Genomic DNA, 20,457 nt, shown 5'->3' on the forward strand with positions numbered 1-20,457 from the left:
CTGAGTTGGCAGGTAGATTCCATCAGAAGCGATGAAGCATTCCCAGAAGATGACTGGTACAACAGGCACTCTGTAGTCACTGTTGTGTCAGAAGAAACTGAATAACCACACCTCCTTCAGCAGCTCATCAGAAAACCAATGATATTAGGAGGTCCAAATACCATTAAATAGCAGGAACAAGAAATTCAGTTCAGTTTCAGAACTCCTCTTAGAGGGTTCTTGAAAAACACAAGCCTCAACTCACAAGTATCTGTTAAAGAAAATTCAGCTAGGAACAAGAACAACCAAAAAAAAAACCAACAAAAAACCTAAAAACACCCAGATACAACAAATGTACTGTTTTCTTCCAGAAGGAAATTCTCATTCCTGCTTTACTCTTCCTTCAGCAAGAAACCACTGAAAGGCGGGTGGCAATATATTTTCTCCTCCATCCCTTGTATTAATTCTATTTGTATTCTATAAAATCAGACCATTTTCATGAGGCCTTGAGACAGGATGACAAGAGAATAATTCTGTGAGTGCTTTTTCTCATGCAAGTTTCATATGCCAGAACCTTAGTTCTTAGTTTTACCATAGCAAAACCACACTGGCTTCAGGGCTCCTTAACCAATCTAACTTTGATGAGAAACAGTGCCTTTACAGGGGATATTTCTATTGCTGAACTCTTGAGGGGATGGAAAAGCAGCTATGAATCTTGTAGAAACATGCAAGTCTCTTCTAACCCTCATGTTCACAGTTTAGATTACATCTATTCCCAGACCAACATCTCCACACAGAATAGGCACATGAGAAATGAACTCTTTGTTGAAGTGAATTGATGTACATTTAATATCTCAGAGAGGATTATTTTAAGAAATAACCAGATGGACAGGCAGAAAGTAAACGATTTATACTGACACTTATCTTGACCAGGGCTAGTCAGCCTCCAGGGGATGGACATTTGCAACTCACAGAGCCATTTTTTCACTCTATGTGCCCACGATTGGCTGTAGTTTCCAAAGCCAGAAGCAAATTACAGACTTATGAGGAACTGCAGCTACCTTTTCATTAACAAGCCTTCCATCCTCAAACAAGACAAGACTTTGGAAGGGATAGGTCCAGGTCTGAGCCATATAACTCGACGTTCCTTACAGTTACATACTATACAGCCTGCGTTGGTCAGTTGAATTGGCCACAGGTCCCCTCCAAAAGACAAGATGTGCACTGATGAGACGGGTGAGCTGCTGGAGTTCATGACAACGTACGATAGGTGTGCCAAGTCACTTGCTGCTGCCTTAGGTAGCACCTGACCTGAGCTCATGAAGACAGTACAGACACAGCCCTAGGATAAACAGCTGAGCCCAGCAAAGAATGGAAATGCAAACAGTCGCAAACATGAAATGACTTTTCCAAGGTAATTTCTGCCAGGTTCTCTAAGAATTTTATGGCTGTAGTCTGAAGCACTCAAAGCAATTCAGATTAACATAGTTGGCTACTAAGATAATAACTGCAGCTGTACCGTTAACAGTGTGGAAACTTGCCATTGTTTTTTGCCATTTTTTCCAGTACCTTCCCAATTATCAAATAGGGAACTTATGATACTTGTTTGTCCTCACGTACTTACAAGACAGAAGCCAGTTGTACCATCTGCTTTCAAATACATAACCAAAACAGTTATAAAAATACTACAGATGGAGCTTTAGGCTTCAAGTCAAATATTTTTAATCTATTAGGCTTTACTCATACGTAACCCCAAAGTACAAAGAGGAAATGTGAAACAAATGCTGAACTTGTTAGTAAAGCATAAGTGAAAACAAAATTAATTATGTATATGCCAGACGGATCTTATCAGAGCTAAGTCAGTATTCCTCAAGAATCTTTATTTTTGTTTGTCACAGTTATTTGTTACTGTGTCCAGTTAAAACAGAGGAAATTTAATTAAATGTAGGATTATTTAATGAGGATGTTATTTTTGTTTTAAATGAAACACTCCCACTTCAATTTCCCTTGTACCAAGACAGGCATTTACTGAAAAAGTGTAAGATAGAAGAAAAGTCAAAGGCTGCCTTTTCTAAAAGACCTTTGCAGGTCTTTATAAGTGATTTGGTGTATCATTGAAAGACACAACAAGCACCATGACTGCTCAGAATTCATTAAGTCATGCTACAAATGAACAATAAAAATCCCAAACTCATTTTGCAAGGGTAAGGAAACCACTCTTCTGATGTGGCACAGCAAGTCCCAGCTTGGGAACACAGCAAAACTGCGCTGCTCAGAGAGGAGGCCTGGAAAGGATCTCGGATCTGGAGGTTTCTAAGAAGCTTATTACACGAGATGGAAAAACCATGTAAGCTTGACCATCCTTCAGGTGGTCAGGAAGGAAACATAGCTTGTTTCCTTCTCTAGGACAAACTACATGGTGATACTGTAGGACAGGAAAAAAAAACCACAACCATGTTCCTACCTTTTCCCAGCCCATTCCTGTATGTCCATCTCCTGAATAGAAAATCTTCACCTCTTGTAAGTAATCAAAATCCTTTGCGAAGTCAGGAGTGAAATCAAGAAGTGAAAGGTTTTGCTGTCAGAGATGGAGGCTGAGATGGTAGGCTAATGAGCAGATGATACTTTCCTGTTTTCCTGTGGCCATGTCAAGCGTCATGCCATATTGATATTTTGAAAGAGATTGAGAGTTTTATTCTTCCACTCAATTTGAGTGATGAAAACAAGTGACTACTGAGAGGCCGTGTCAATGTTACAGAAAGATGTCATGCCCTAGCGATGGAATAAGCAGAGTAAGTTGTTTACACTTCTCAGCACACTCATGTCATGACCCCTCAAAGACATGGAGATGAACCCCAGGAATGGGAAGATGCCAGGGATAACCTCTAAAGAGCATTCTAGTTGCAAGTGGCCTCTCTTCCACCAGCTTAGTGGAAAATCATTATCACAGAAGATTTTTACACATTTTCTTTAACAGCAAAGAAACCACAACCTCATTAGAGGGCCAGCACACTTTCTGCTAGCCTGGCTGAAAATGAGTAGATTGTCCATATACAACACCACGTAACACACTGCCTTAAGTGTCCCATATGTACCCACAGACATGCACCTGTATTTCATTTATTTCTACTTTGTGAATTATTATTCGTGCACTGAACGGATTCACAAAAAATATTAAATAACACAGGGGCAGAAAGGAGGGTAGAGTATGTCTACACAGTCTCTTCATAGGGAGAAAAGTGTCCCATGTGTGTGCACGCGTGTGCTGATGAGAAGTTCAACCCTGGGAACCCGTGTGTGTTTCCAGCAGGCAGCTCACAGAACAGTTCCTGAGACCTCCTCCAAGGGCACCTCCTCCAAGGGCACTGCCCTGGACTGGAGCTCAGTGAAGGCTGACGGACACTGCTCTCAAGTGCCACATCTACCCAGCATGGCCACAATCATCACTTCCAAAATAAAATCTTTATTTTGCAAAGGAGATTGGGTTTCCAGAAGTGTACTTCCTTCAGCTGTAACATCCTGCCAACATCACATGTAGCATGTGCACAGCTTCTGTTAAGCACGTGTGAAAAAAAATATACCAGGCCATGTTTCTCTTATCTGAAATTCACATAAAATGGCCCACATAAATAGCTGCGTGAGCAGACATTCTTAGAAGCCTGAAAGCAATTTGCTTTAAAGGCTTGAAAATGAAGATCCTGGCCTCCTTCAGTATAGCAAAGAGTTCCTAACATCGGTAACAATAAAAACATGCAGAAAGCCAAGGCACTGCATAGGGCAGATATGATGTTATCAGATGAAATAAGTCTAAAGACACCTAAATGTAATACACCTGACATGAGCGAGGAGGGAAAAAATGCAGAATACATCAGCTACGTTAACACTGTGAAGAAAACCCTGCCTGCTTTCTGTCAGGCTGTGCACAAATAAAGCCGCTGTAAGCAGAACTGTGATTTAGCCAAATGTTCTCAGGAGTTAACACACATTCCGACTGATAAAGAGAAGGGGATGGTTAGAATAGATTAGTTCAGGTTTTAGTCTCTTATGTTAGAAAAACAAGGAAGTTTAGTTACTTCACCGCTCTGGAAAAAGTCTGGAGATAACACTTACGTATGTCATTTATTGTTTCAAGAGAAAACGTTAAATCTTAGGAAAATTTCCTTTAATGTCCCAGGAACACTGACCAAGCCTACAGGGAACCAACGGGTGTCCTGCTGCTGGTTTTGTAATGCTTTTGGATTTACAGCTCAAGTGCAGCTGGAGTTATACAGGGAATGACCACCTGCTGCTTCAATTTTGCATGCAGACTTTATTTATTTCTTTTGAATTTGCTGTGAGACAGGCTGGATTATACTTCAACTGCTAGGGATATTCCAGAGGCTGATAGCCTCCAAAAACATTTTGTACTGTTAGGAAGACGTGCCCTAATTAAAATGAGGCAAGAACAATGACTTTTGCTATTTTGTCTTTCACATGGCTCCAAATTGGGAGAGTAAATATATTTCAGAGGAATACATAAACTATTTCTTAAGATGAGACCTGTGAAAACAGAGTGGCAAGCTTCTGGTAGTTGATGTCAAAAGGTTTTCTATAAAGATACCTGCTTTCCTGAAAATACAGTTGGGTAAGTAAAGATTCTTGACTGAAACTCGAGAAAACACAACTAAGTAATTCTCAGAATGAAAGGTCTCTGGAGCACTAACCGTCTCCTACTGTACGTTTGCAATTGCCCTGCCCTGCAGGACTTCCCCATCTCAGCTGGGATCCTCAGTCATTAGGCAACACAATAAAAGAAAGGGCACAACAACATCATGTCAGTATTCAAAATGGTCAGCGCAATCAGTAAGTATCAAAGGAAATCAAGCTTCACACAGACCAAAAAAAAATCTGTTTAAAGATTTGCTAGCAAATACCTATTACCTATATTTCTCACATACAAATACCCTGTTTTATATCCCAGCTATTCACAAAGCGTCATTCACAATGACAAGGCAAGCTGTCCTCAACGTACTTGTGGAAGTACAGTAAACTGTGTTTCCAATGAAAAAAACTTACTGATAAGCCTGCGCCGTGATACACAGGAAGGGCTGAGGCTGAGCATTACTGCGCTGCTCCCAATAACCGGGACCTGTTATGCTGTGCATCTCCCAGAAGTATAACTTCTGCATTTCTGACAGTGATTTCTTTCATTGTTCATCAGTCCAAACAAGCCATCGCTTCAGTTACAAGTTCAAGTTAAAAAAAAAAAAAAAACAAACACCAACATATTTATGATAAACAAAGAAAACGACGTTACTGAACAGGGCTGTTGATGAAGCTTGCAAACACAGGGGACAGGACTCTCAGATCCAAGACACCTCCTTGGCTCTGTAACCTATATCCATCATGTCTAACACACAGGTACAACCTGAAAATATGCAATAAAAAGTGACTGCCTTGCAGAACTCAGGCTCTGCATATATAGAAACTGTTTACAGTTCTTTTTTCACCAAAATCTATTTCCTTAACTGTAGCAGTTTACATTAAATGTACCTACGGTAAGAATGCCCTGGCTGATGCCTTTGTTATTTCTTTTTTCCTCATTTAGAACTTCTGCTTGTATTTTTGGAATCTGCCAGGAGAATGAAATGCTGAGCTGCACAGGCAGACTTATGCTGCTGGTCTGGTAATAGAGATGTGAGCAGAATTCATGTGGTGTTGAAGCAGAATTGCTGCTGTGCTAACACGTACTCCAGCTTCAGGAGCAGGCGGAAAGGACACAGCTCAGCTAAAAAGCAGAACAAGTTCAGTTAGACTTTTCCAGCACAGTATTGCATATACATGGATGTGCACACAAATTTGCGAGATCTCAAAAGATAACAGCATTACAGAACTTTGGAAGACAAAACTAAGCACAGTTGCATCACCCACGGCTCTGTAACTGGATGCTAAGAAATTCATTTACTGTTCACTGAGGATTCAGCACATGTTGAGTGATTTTATTTGGGATCTTTCTTTGATCATTCAAAAAATTACAAGAAGCTTTAAAAGACAACTATAGATTTTTTTTTTTTAATAGTCCTTCAAAGTTGTGCATTGTTTGTACTGTATTTAACATGGATTAAAAACAGATATTTTTAAAATTACTTGGACTTTTTGTTTATTACTTTTGGCAATGCTCTACTGATTAAAAAAAAATAATAATAATTTCAAAATCACCCACTATTAAAAAGGACAAGTACATCTAGGCTGCTCTTCAGACCACTAAAATGGTACGACCCAGACATCCCCTTCTTGTTATAGTCCTGGCCTTACCTCCAAGTTTTCTGTGTTGGCAGTCTCACAGGAGGTCAGTGTGAAATGTCACCCATAAAGCGAGCTTAACATGAGATAGAACAAGCACATTTTCACAACTACCTAATGGATTTACGACATATTAGACAGCAACGGCTTAAACGCCCCTAAAGAACAGCCTAAAAGGAGGAGAGTAGCAAACACTTGAATTTTTCCTCTTACTTTTAGAGAATACGGTGGAGGGAAAATTGATGCTCCTCCTTCTTGTTATACTGGTTTCTCAGTTTTATCATACTTAAACTCTGAAGTCTTTCATACAGCATCTTTTAGAAACCGCAATTTTTCCCCTCCATCGTGCTACATCTCATTCCTTTGTACAAGCTCAGAACACACCATCCTGCCCACTGCTCTCTCATCTTTCCTAAGGGTTACATGCTCCATCATTTTCTAGATGTTTTTATATAACTTATATCCAGATTCACAGCCAGACCATTTTGTATCCTGTACACTCTTTATTATCTCCTACTGCCACTGTGTTCGGTTATTTGAATGCCCCCTTTTTAGTCCAAAATAAAGCCACTAATCCCTTTTCTTTTTGGTTAGATCTCCTATGTGAGATGTCTGTTGCAATAACAATCCCTGCTTCTCTCCTTTGTTTCATTTTCTTCACCATCAAATATTTAGAAAGTCAGTCCTTGACTTCTTCCTGGACACCACCAAGCATTCACATTCTTGGTATACAAGGAAATACCTTCTCCCCTTTCTCCTTGCCTATCAAATGCAAGATTTATACCAATCTTGCATTTGTTCTAAGAATACTTTGTAATGTCGATGAAGATCAATCATAGACAAAATTTTAGGTTCTTCCTATTCATTTCCCCAAATCACTGACTTTTCACTTCTCAGATGACTGGCAAATGGTTCCCTCGCATTTTTCCATGATCTTAGAATAATTCCTTCCTACTCCCAGACAAAATTCCTTTTTGAGGAAGTCATCTTTTGTTTGAAACCTACCAGACAGATTGTGTCATCAGCAGGATCAGGTAATAATCAGAACCCAGACAATTCTAAGCAATAAAAACTCATGTTTGAAATAAACTCTTTTCCACCAATAAAGCATAAACAGGGTTGTGATTCAGACTTCCATTCCTTTTGTTGTTGCTTTTTCTTCTTCTTTTATTACCTTTTCCAAGCTTGGAGAATGTCTGTTGATCTCCATTAAAGGCACATGAGGTATTATATACCAGAGTTAAAAAGAAGCATTAACCTACAGCTATTTCACAGGTACTATCGATTTATTTATTTATTTTTAAACTATAGATACACGTCCTTTTCTCTTCAGAAGCAAAGAAACTACCTCCGAACAGTTTTCCAGCCTCAGTCACCATAGAAAGCTGAGATGCATCAGAATGTTCTCCTATTTTATGAGATGTGTGGTTTCCCATTCAGGAAAGGCTGTGATTCACACCAAAAACACTGCACATTTTTCCCAGAAAAGGGGACAGCTAGCCTGGGGGACCCATGGATTTGGCTTTACTTCCAACTAATTGGCACTATAGCCTCTTTTACCACTACAAACACAGTTTTGCCTGGTTAACCATCTTCATTGTTTGCTCTATCTGGCTGCAGGCTCCACGACTGGCGTACTTCCTGCCTATCTATTGCTTAATTAAGTTTGCTTTGTAGTAATCCCTGCTGTCGGCTGTTTTCCTGGCTCATGAATCGAACTCCTACCCTGACTGTCAGCCAAATCTCCTAGAACTGGGCCTTGCTCACAGATTGGTTCTGTGATAACTCCGTTCCTGATAGGCTAACTTACTCGAGTGAACACAATGAAAATCTGTCCTACCTTTCATTTCCTGCCAACAGAAACTCTTTAACAAAGGCTCTTGGTTCTGCAGAGGGTACCTCTTCTTGTTTTAAGGAGCTTAAAAATAATTAGTACCATGTATAGGACCAAATATGCAGAAACAATCACAGTTAGACGATGGGCAATTTTGGGACAGGGTGAGAGAAGTAGGAAGAAAATGGGGTCTTAAAGAGAAGTTAACCTGGAGGAAGACTGCTGGGACACAGTCTCAGTGGCAAAGCCTATACACGAATGACATAGAATGGGATGGAAGACAATGCCAACTGGGTAATTTTGAGGTAGGATAATGGCTCTTCTTGTCTGTTAATTGCTTAGAGAGGAAAGGCGAAGTCCTGTGTGACTTTGCAGATCTAAGAGGGCACTAATCGTCTCTTTTCAACCAAGACATTGTTGCAGGAAACATCAGACAAAATTCTACAGCCTTACTTAAGCAAAGGCCCAACTAGAGTTCCTAAGTTTTTGAGGCTCATGTTAACATTTGCTTTTCCTGTCTTTGGCAGGATATTGGAGAGTTTCTCTTTCTACAGGAATTATTTTTTGTTTTCTGACTGCTAGGTGAAGTGGCTGATAGAAAACAACTTTAGGAACATTTACAGCTCTTCATGTGAAAATACCAGTGAATGAGAGAAACTGAAGCATCAATGTTCACCCTGTTCTAGGAAGTTATATGCAAACTAAAACATCACAGATTCATCAAACACTTCGTTTCATAGCCATGGAAGACTTGATAATTTTTATAAAGGAAAACAATTGGGTGTGTGGATGTTTTTTTGCTCCAATACCTAAGAAGCAGAGGTGCTTACTAGGGAGACTGTTGTTGAACTCTCTGGTTTGTCCATCTGGAGCAAATCTGTAGTACAAGAAACTGTTATTATTGGGCTTAGAGAAAGGGGTCTTAGAGGAAGATACAACACTGGAACAGAAGTCCAGCCAAGGCAAGGCTCCATGGAGAGAGGGAGAAGGCTCATCTGGTTCTGTTTTCTGATCTGCCTTTATACATGAAATGAAATCAGAGGGAGCGACAGCACTGACCTCAAGGGGAACAAGACTCTACCCATCCAGATCACCAATGGTAGCCATGGCAGATGGTATAATAAAAAAGAAATTACAAAGCATTTATTCCTAGGGTAACATGCCTGCACCCTCAGCTCACAGCACCTGCATCAGAACAGAGAGAATCAGTTTCCTATTTCTTCCGAGGAGGAGGACACACCACAGTACATGGCAGAGCAGTCTGACTCAGCCAGCAGCTGACTACGTACCTTTCAGTACTCAGGAACAGCTCAGTTTAAATCCATAGCAGTAACACCTCACTTTTGAGAAGCTCTGAGAAAAGCAGAGATTTTTTTTAGACTAGAAAGGAGAAATAGAAAACTCATTCACCCAGTGGAGTGAGACTCCATATCTTCTCAAGCTAGGACATCTCGCAGCACTGTAGGACGCAGCAGCAAAGTTTTTAAATGCTCCAAAACCATAGGAAAGGAAAAAAAAAAAACAAAAAACAAAAAACAAGAATCCTAGTTACAACTATTGCTTGGACAGTGACAGATCCCTCTTTGCTGGGATTCTCCAAGCCATCTGGAAGTACTCTATGGAGCACAGTTTGAAGACCCATGTTCTGGTTGACTTCATAAGTAAACACAGGCCCCCAGCACAATTACAAAATGCGCTGCCCTTGCAGACAGATTTAGAAACAGTTTCAGGTCACAGAGTCACCTCAGCCACCCTGGTGACACCGCAATGCCATGGTTTCTGGTTAGCTTCCAAAGCTGTGCAAAGCTTCTTAATGGGATATGTTTCCTAGAATATATTTTGCCTCATTTAGCACACAAATCCTTTCAGCCCAACTGCAAAACAAATCATCTAAGTGGCTACCTGAGACTCTCTTGGTAACTTGCTTAAATACAGTTGTACACCAGCACCGAATTTTAAGACTACTAAGTAAGATAAGATAAGGCTTGTCCCCTTGAAAAGTCCTTACAAATGTACTCCCAGTTATGTGAAATGACATTGGACTGTACATACAAGCAGGTTTAGTCTTGATACCCATTGCACAAGGGATACTTTCAGATGCAATGAGACCTGCTTTATCCATGTTGGTTTAGTATATGATGTGGTTCTCATCAGAGGACTAGGCTCAGTGTGTTTAGGTTGGGTCAGGAGGATATGTACAATAATTGCTTAATGCCGTACTTGGCAAAGTTAGCTTTATTACTTCAAAAAAAAATTCTTGGCAGTTGTTAAAAAAGCAGCTGGTACATAAGTTGGTTGACTTAACTGTTACCTCATTTTCTCTCAAAATATTGCCAAAATTTAACAACAGAGAACAGATGGCCAACATTTTTTAACTTTATAGATAATCCTCTTCCCAAATCCAATGATGGTGCTTTAGTTGCTTACCCAGAAGGGGATTTGAACAGCAATGTGTCGTCATTTGCATAAATTCCATGACCCATATTTACTAGGGGTGAAAGCACTGCAATATCGTCAAACACATCGAGACAATTTAAAACAAAATCCAGCTCTCTTTCACATCTGAAGGTGAAGGGTCTGCCTTCTGGATGACTGCTGGTGCTCAGAAGCCTTGGTAGACAGCAGCCTTGCACCCTAAGCTGCTGTGCACATTCTGTCCGCCTTAGAGTTCAATCTAAGGCTTTACACAGTCAACTGGTATAGAAAGGATGTGGAATGGAGAGAAATTGAAAAGGCATGGTGGAGACTCTTACATGAAGCAGACCTATGCAAAAGTCCAAGATCTTTCCTCTTCAGATACAAGTGAAGGACAATAAAATGACACAAACAGATGAAACAGAGAGAAGGAGGCCAGAACTACATTATAGGCAGTACTTCCAGGCACCCGTCAGAAAGGGGATTATAGTTTGAATATTGAGACCTAGCACAGTCTACCAGATCCAAACTCCTGAGGTCTGGACACAGGATTTTAACAAAGTTGGAGTGCAGGTTATCTACAATGCAACTGGAAAGAAAGAACAGACAATAACAGTTGCAGAAGCCTGGAGACCACTGTCTTTGGTTTTTACGAAACGTACACATAGCCTGCTCCAAACTTTTGGATTCTTTTGCAGCAGGAAATAATAGCTGGCTGTACTTATCCTAAAGAGGAATGATCCTGGAGAGAAATACTTGCATGTAGGTAACAAGCAGAGAAATTCAGGCTTCACATATCAGTTTAATCTGGATGACGAAGAACTCAATCTAGAATAAAGCAGCATTTCCTTCCCACCTGATTGATCTAACCTCCTTTTCTGAGCTCACACTAACTAGAGAACTGAGTCCATCATCTTGTATATGAATTCAGTAGCATTTGCCACTGTATATTGTCTTGCTTGACCAAGATTAAGCATATTACAATAACTAGCAAGTATGATCACTGTCAAATGGCCAACATTTCTCAAGAACTTCTACTATAGCGCAATAATCCCTCCTTATCTTGAGTGTGAAAAGATCTTCCAAAATAACTATATGGTGATCCCAGCACTAAACTTTACTATGCTGATTAACTCCAGTTAGTACACTAAGATAAATGTAGAGCTGGACATATCATGTCACTGCTGGTTTGAAGGAAATGTCAACATCTCAAAGCCTGCTTCAATTCTAATTGGTACGGTGAGCCATCCGGCAGCCCACAGATACTGAAATGGCATCACTACGTCCTGAAATGTTTGGCAAGCCTGATAGAAGGAAATCAGACAGAAAAAACAAAGAAGTTGGAACCAATGGCTTAACAGAATTTTATCTCCAGCAAACATGTTTACGTAAAACACTTGTGAAAAAAAAAACTCTTGTTGAGCTGACATTTCCAAAGAAATCATGTTTCATCAGAAAATCCCTAAACTGCTCCAATTAGAGTGTTTAATCAGCCAAAGCCGAATTCAGCAAATATTATTCAAAAAATACAAGTTGTAATTATCACAATTTCATAGCAAAGAAACGTCAACTAATCTTCAACTAATTATCACAAGAGAGACACTTTGTGCACCCTGTATTAAGTTGAAGGGATTAGTTCCAGACAAACATTATTCTAAGATCTCTTGCCAATGCGACATTAGCTTATACTAGACAACAATTAGATTAAATCATCCAGAGATATGACCTCAGGTTATGCTGTTCAGTACCTGGACAGTGGGGAGCTATCATTTTCAGACTGTTTGATTTGCAATAATTCTATTGGAAACTCTTTGACTGTCCACACAATCTGCACTACACTTACTATCAATTTTTTAACTTCAGAGAAAACCTGTGGACTCGCATATATCTCTGGGTATACTAGCCTTTAACTCACATTATGACTGCATTTTCTGAGAAAAATCTCTCCATCTTATTCAATTTTTCCTACTTACTGTGCAGGAATCCATGAACAGGATTTCTTTTGAGTGAGGCTAGGCCAGGAGATGAGCTCCAAGGCATGATGCACAGCAGCAGTTCTTTACTTCATGTGACCAGACAAGATTTAGCATAAAGTGTCAGTCATGTTCTCAGTACCATCTCATCCTAAAGACACACTCCTTTTCCACCACATCAATAGCTAGAAATAGGTTCTGTGTGGATTTTTTCCTGTGTGGACATGAAAGATCATGTAGATACCATGAATATTTTTGTAATTGATCGTATTACATTTTATGGGCTTTCGAGAACACACAATGCATAAGAAATGAATTATTTGACATGACAACATATGACACCAAAAAATAATTTAAATAAAATATATAAAATAATATAAATATAAAAAATAATATAATTGGAAACACCAAGCTCTCCCGTTGTACAGTAATTCCAAGCTATAAAAGCTGCCTGGGATGCCATCTCTGCTGATTAATTTGGGGAGCTTTTGAAATAATTTCCAAATATTTTTTCCTTGAAATTCTTCTTTTGGAGGGAGAGGTGAGGACAGGACTTTGAATCAAAAAATGAAAGATTAGTATCAGCTGAAGAGCTCCAGCACACGTTGAGTACAGTTTAAAACAAATCCTAATACTGTTTTAAATTCCATGATAAGTGAATGGGCAACAAGAGAAGGTCTACTTGCAATGAGGACTCTGGCTGCTACTTTATCTTTGTAAGTGTTTGAAAGTAGATGACAGCATATAAAAACAAAAAAGCCAGCACTATCATAAACTAATGCAAAATGAGCTGCAGAGATGAAATGGTGCAGGCTGTCTACCATTCCTGAAATTGCGAACTGGGAAAAACGTCCTCCTGTTACTGCTGACTTATCTGCAGAGCACTGCTTACCAAGATAGTTATCAATACAGAACGAAGTTTTCAAATGGCATCGTCCCTACCTGTAAACTATGGATCAAACAGTGAGAAAGGGGAATGAAATTTTTGTTTGTTTTGTTTTTTAACATTAATTTCTCCTGACAGTCCCACAAGTGTTCTAGCTGTAGGTTACTCACCTGCAATAGGACTATATATTTTAGAAATCCAGCCTTTTATTATAAACAAGCATAGAATGGCTTGTGTTGGAAGGGACCTTAAAGATCACCCAGTTCTAGCTCCCTGCCATGGGCAGGGACACCTCCCACCAGCCCAGGCTGCCCAAAGCCCCATCCTGCCTGGCCTTGGGCACTGCCAGGGATGGGGTATCCACAGCTTCTCTGGGCAGCCTGTTCAGTGCCTTGCCACCCTGAGAGTAAATAATTTCCTCTTAATATCTAACCTAAATGTCCCCTCTTTTAGTTTAAAACTGTCCTATCCCTTGTCCTATCACTATTTGCCACTGTAAAAAGTTGCCCTCAATCTTTTTTTATAACCCCCCTTTACGTACTGAAAGGCTGTAATGAGGTCTCCCTGGAGCCTTCTCTTCTCCAGACTGAACATCCCCAGCACTCTCAGCCTGTCTTGGAGGGTTCCAGCCCTCTGAGCATCAGGATTTACACTTCCTCACTTCCATTATAATTTAATATAGTTGCTTTTTCCACCTTTCCTTTTGTACCCATCAACTATTGCTCTGAAACAGAAGGATTGCATGTAAAAATATGCAGAAATGGGTTTAATAAATGTAAGTTTGTGTTCAGACTGCCTCCCTTTCCAAAAGACTGCATGCACACACATTTGGGTACCTCCACTGTCAAAGCGGACTTCCTTTTAAAATTGCCAGGTTGTACTAGTTGATAGCTGGCATCTCAGCTGGCCAGAAAAATGAGAGTAGGGACACAGATTTAAAAACCCCACACTTTCCTCTAGAGACTCCAGCTGTAGTGCAGGCTTCTCAATCTCTGTGATGCTACTTGGTACTTTTTACAACATTATGTTAGATTTCATATTAAAAGTCAGCCTAAGTTCTAATAATGCAGTTTAAAGGAACTGAAACAACCACATCCTAAGTTCTTAGATTTATAACCAGCCAAAATCATTTTGGTGGGCTTCTCCTGCTCTTACATTTACTCTTAAAACTGTTACGTCACATGCAAGCTAGCTTCTCTCACTGCCTCAAATGAACATGCTAAGGGGAATCAACTGGATATCTTCTTGTGAACTTAAATGGTGAGAGCCACAAACTCAGTTTAATCTTTTCATTTGACCTCCAAGAGAACTTCCAGAGGAGGTCCTAGATGGGGCCTTTCAGAGAAGTTGACATCTCTTCACCAAGAAGTAGATTCCTGTACAATCACTGTACCGATGAATCTTTACCGAATAGGAACTGATAAAAAGAGGCCACAACGTGGCCCAAATTACACAGAGCCAGGCTTTCATCAGATTGTCATTGGATACAAGGACCAATTCTGAATCACTGGCTAAGATGAAGGATGGTTCAATAACTGATTTATTCTCATGTGGGCTTTGACATACTACACGAAACTATTAAACAGCCTAAAATGCGTATCAGCTACCATTATGGCTTTTCCAAGTTAATGCAAGCCACAGGGACAACTAACACAAACGAAATTTTGCTCTTGCAGGTGTACCTTACCTCTCTGATAGCAGAACTCCCCAACAGGGTGCTAGGCAAACACTGAGCCACCCTTCCTTCTAAAAAGAATCCCATCCCATTTCACAGAGAGATGACTCCCTTTATAGAGATTAGATGTCTTCCAAACTCTATCCTAAAGATGAGGGGGTTAGAAAAATGAAAACAAGTATCTTGTACTTGCATTAACAGTCTACAGCAAAAACAAGAACATGGAGATGAGGGGTTTCTACATGCCTAGATCTCATCTCATGAGAAGTACCTAACTCACCTGACAGCAGGACTTGGACATTTCTGTCATTTTTCTTGCCTAAATATTTTTTTTTAAGTATCTGTTCAGAAACAAGTTCATCACAGCCTGATCTGATCAGCAGTACTTCCAAGGAAGAGGACATTTAAGGACATTGCCAATATTGTTTCCATTGAGGTGTCAGCTTATTGTCATTTTTATTGTGCATTTTAGTTATTCCTTCCTTTTAAAAATAAAGCTTAGCTTTACTCTGGTCTAGTTAGTTGTGTAAATTGACAGCTTGACAGCTGAAACTTTTTTTTTTTTAAACTAAAAAAAGGATTTTGGGCATTGGCAGAGTCCCGTCTCCTACTTGCCTGTCCTGAACTCAGAGGTCTTGCAGCAGTGGAGGAGAAGCTAGGCAGGAAGCCAAGGAATTAGCCTCCGGCTGTATGGTCTCCTCCAAGAAACAAGCAGTGCTGTAGGATAGATAATCACACCAACCCCTTTCCCAGTTCAGCCAGTCACCTCCCTGTCTTCTGGCATGGCAGGACTCCAGCAGCTGTCTGCAGATGTCCAAGAAGGTGTCAGCAGGGCTTGGTATGGCTTGATGGAAGCAGTGTTGTAAAAGGGACTGATTACCACTTCTAGCAGACAATTTACTCCACAGACAGGCCTCAGTAGGATGAAACATATGTTTAAAGGACTGAAAATGCCTATCGATACAGGTCATGTAAGAAACAAGCTAAAAGCCAAATGAGTTCTCAGGTCAGCAATGAAAACAGACTGAAATCTTTGTGACATCTTAACAAAAGAGATACCAAGAGCTCAAACAGCAAGGTCAACAGCATTGTGGCCAGTTCAAACAATCACGTTGAACCCCAGCAATATAAAGAGACAGAAGGATGATGCTCATTGCTATCCAAAGGTCAAAGCATTTAGAGGATATTCTGCTTCAGAACCAAACCAGGCTTGTGCCTTACCGCACCTAATCACGTAAGGTGTTGAGTAATTGGCTTTAGCCCATATTTTAGGTTGAGAATTTCCTTGCAAAGTTCTTTCACTTATTTGTTTAGGCATGTTTGCACCACATGATGATTTGAAAGAATTTTTATCCTTCCAGAGCAAACATATCATCAGTTATCAATTAAGAATTCACGCTCAAGTCTGTCTGCAATTAGTGAAGCATTTAAGCACCTGCTTAGGTTCATTTCTATATAACTACATTTTCCTAAGCTCAGTCCTAGAAAGTGATGTCTGGAGTTTACCCATACTGCGTCACTGAAATACACATGAAAAAAAATCAGGATTGCTAATGTTTAAGACTTAATTTCTTTTCCTTTTTTTTTTTTTTTTTTTTTTTTTGTTTGTTTTTGGTCTCAGAGGACAACTTTTCAATAAAGAAATAAATTATTTCCAACCTGCTAGCATCATATTATTTTAGGAGAGCTAATGATTTTATTAAGTTCTCAAGTGGGGTAACAGCTGCAAAATACATCATTTTCACATTATAAGCTTTGCTTCAGAAATTAAATGGAGGAACTGAGAGTTGAAGAAATACCTTTAAAATGAACAGAAAACCCATTGTATTATGGTATGAATCCGACACATTCATCTGAAATAAATAGCTAGAAATTATTACTGAAATATTAATGACATACTGAACAATGAATTGAAATACTGGAAAGTTGATCACTTCAGTGAACTGATATATTGTTACTCCTATTTTTACCTTATTCCTGTTCTATAAATAAACAATACATGCAAGGATTTTTTTCTTACATGACAGAATGAACACATCATATGTTTTCAGTAAGAATAACAAAAATAATTTTATTACCATTGACCAAGACAAATGGTATTTCCCCCCAACTTAAACCCTTCCAAATTAATTCTTCAGGTACCTGCAATGCAGATCTTTCCTTTTCTCATCTCTGTAAGCAAAATCTATCAGATTCATTTTGATACATCCTAAAACATTTCAGAGAGCTTACGAGAAATTATTAAGTAGATACTGTATGGATAAAAACTAACACTGTAATTTAAGGTAAAGTGAAGTCAGCAGCTCTGCATTACCCTAAGCCTGCAAGTAGCCAGCTGCATTAACATAAAGGTTATGACCCTTTCACAGGAACAAAAGAAATTAAGCAGTCTTAGAGAAATCTTGCTTAAACATTTGATCACTTCAAATGCAGACCTCAAAGAGAGGTGCTCTTCCCTCAAAGGGAAGCACTTACATTCAGAGTTACTGTTTCTTCACAAGCAACTACTGAAGTCAAAAACACTTCAACAAACTAACAGAAGCTATTACAGTTAAAAAAAAAAAAAAAAAGAAAGAGTAAAATCTGTACTGGAAACCCACATTACTTAGATTTTCCTTTTCAATTGTTGTAATCTGCTTTAAAAAGTCTGACTTTTTTTTAAACTAGGGCTCAGATCACATAAAGAAATGAGATCCCATTAAAGAGCTGTTGCAAAGCTCACAATTTGTAAAGCTTTCAGAAGAGATTTTGAAATCTTGGCCAGGAACATTAGAAATGCAGCTGGTCTTCTTCACTTCTCTGGTTTTATGAGGTCATTAGATTGAGAATTACACGTATTAACTTGGTTCTCGTTCACGCTCCCCTTCTCCCCCCCCCCCCCCCCCCCCCCCCAAATTGGTGAGGGACACAAGAAATTGCTGTATTAATGAAAACAAACTTACCCTTGCGCCCTTCTCTGGAAAACATTTGCACCCAGTGCTGCAGTCATGGCCCCCACATGGCCCAGTGTAAGACTTCTTTCCACCCTGTTAAAAGAAAAAAGGCAATTTGATGGTATAACTATTTGTCTGTTGAAGATCTTCAATTAATTTGCTCAAGTTTCAAGCCTTTCTACCCATGTTGCATTTGTCATGTGAATTTATTGGGAAATAAATGGCAAAATGTAATCACATTTTAACTTTGCTGTAATTGGTTCATTTTCAGAATTAGCAAATCTCTGTGATTGGATCATTTTCAGAATCATCAAATACACCAAAAAAAATTTTTTTGGTAATACTTAGAGGACAAGTAAATTGACAGGAGCTGGTGCTATTCTGCAGGGTGATGTGTGTTTTCTAGGGCTACCAAAATCCAGAAAACTACACAATGTTGGCAATATTCAGCACGCTAATTAGATTATGATCATACTCATTAATTAGAACTTGCACCTCAGCCATCCTACATTCCTAAATACCTCTACATCGTGAGAAATACCAAGACAGAAATAACACTGTGACCCTTACACGTTTCTGTCAGTAAGCAGCTGCAGCCTGAACCACAGGTATAGAGAAACCAGCAGGTGAGAGAAGATGGTGTTTGTAATAACGGGTCTAGAAGAAGAGCTAGGTCTGCTCTTATTTCCTCCCTTGTTAACACAGACATGCGCTTTTTGCCCTTGATCCTTGTCCTGGTTCCAGTTAGGACAGAGTTAATTTTTCCTCCTAGTAGCTGGTAGGGTGCTATGTTTTGGATTAGGATGAGAAGAGCGCTGATAACATGCTGATGTTTTAATTGTCGCAGAGCAGTGCTTACACCAAGCCAAGGACTTTTCGGCTTCTCGCTCTGTCCTGCCAGCGAGCAGGCTGGGGGTGCAGCAGGAGCTGGGAGGGGACAGACCCAGGACAGCTGACCCAAACTGGCCAAAGGGGTATTCCATACCATCTGACGTCATGCTAAACAATATATAGGGGTGGCTGGCCGGGGTGGGGGGCCGGCTGCTCGGGGATAGGCTGGGCATCGGTCAGCGGGTGGTGAGCAATTGCATTGTGCATCACTTGTTTCTTACGCATTATTATTATTAATACTATTATCATTATCACTATTATTATTATTGTTATTATTATATTCCTGTCTTAATAAACTGTCTTTATCTCAACTCACCGGCTTCACTTTCCCGTTTCTCTCCCCCATCCCAGAGAGGGACGGGGGAGGGTGAGCAAACGGCTGTGTGGTGTTTAGCTGCCAGCCGGGTTAAACCACAACAATCCTAAATGCATATTTTGCTGTGGAGGTGGATTTACATGAAGGTTGTGGAAAGACTAACCAAAGAACAAGAAAGGATAATAACAAGCGTCATCTCTCCAGCGATGAACTTACACCGGAGGGACACCATGCCTACTGCACTTTCAAACCGCCATGGATCTGGATTTTATCTTAAATTGTATTCTGAACTAGCCACACTGGTGCTAGTTATTTCAAAAATAATTACAATATTTATATAAAGTTGAGGTTCCTATATCAGTAGCTAACATTAGGCCAGAGATGAAAGCCAACTACATCAGCTTAGAGTTTGACCTATTCCCTGCCATGCTCAATGGGCTCAAAATACAGAGCTGCCAGAAGCCCTGCAATGCTCCGTAACAGCAGTATGCCCGTACAACTCCGTCACAGTCCTGGGACACAAATGCAAGCAGGAAGAACATCCTTCTCTAAGGGAAGTGTCTTTCAGCATCAAATGTGCTCAGGTACAGTCACTGGGTTTGGAAAGTCTGAATGAAATTGGGATTTAACTTCTCAAGGTGACCAAGCTAAGTGCTGAAACAAGTTTTGACTGGAATTGAACATTTCCTTCCTGAAAGCATTCACAGAAAATATTTTTAAAGCCTTTAAGGTTTCCTGACATCTGTCGAGTGAGAAACGTGAAAAATGAAAGGCAAGACATGCAACTTTCTTGTGCACCTTTGAACTTCTTTATGTCAGCTTTCTCAAAGAAAGTGACTAGTCTGATAATTTTCCTGCTAGAAGTAAATGTTATTAGTTTACACACTGATGTTCACATCATTTTGCTAAACTAAAACCCTCTGTTCTTAAGGCAGTGTAGAATGAACAGAGATTATACAAAACCTTAAATCCAACCTCCCATATTTCCCTAGCCTGAAGGGAGCTTTACCTCTTGCTGCAAAGCAGTCATAACCACCTTCAAGCAATTCTAAAAAGGCATCAGGTGGGCAAAAAACAAAAACCCAAGCAAACAGTATTTTCACAGACTTGTTTAGATGAAGCCCCACTAGGGCTTTTGGACTATTCATCAATACCATATGGTAGCACCTAAAGCAATACTTGAGCAGAGTGATAAATTGCGAGAGTCACCATAACACAGTGCACTGCAGACAGTTCTGACCCTTGGCAGCAGGAAATAAAAGTAAGCTTAATG

The 20,457-nt window shown here is 39.8% G+C and overlaps 1 protein-coding gene across 2 annotated transcripts in view; it reads right to left on the reverse strand.

The window, feature by feature from the left end:
- The window catches only part of COL4A6 (collagen type IV alpha 6 chain), a 130,374-nt gene that overhangs the window by 66,468 nt on the left and 43,449 nt on the right, over positions 1-20,457 (reverse strand). For both annotated transcript variants that reach the window (XM_067004888.1, XM_048070766.2), the window contains exon 4: positions 17,987-18,070. In XM_067004888.1, coding sequence (XP_066860989.1) covers positions 17,987-18,070 — 84 coding nt within the window. The remainder of the gene's footprint in view (positions 1-17,986; positions 18,071-20,457) is intronic.

Source organism: Anser cygnoides, chromosome 13 (assembly GCF_040182565.1).
Source record: "Anser cygnoides isolate HZ-2024a breed goose chromosome 13, Taihu_goose_T2T_genome, whole genome shotgun sequence".
In the NCBI taxonomy this organism is placed as follows: Eukaryota; Metazoa; Chordata; class Aves; order Anseriformes; family Anatidae; genus Anser; species Anser cygnoides.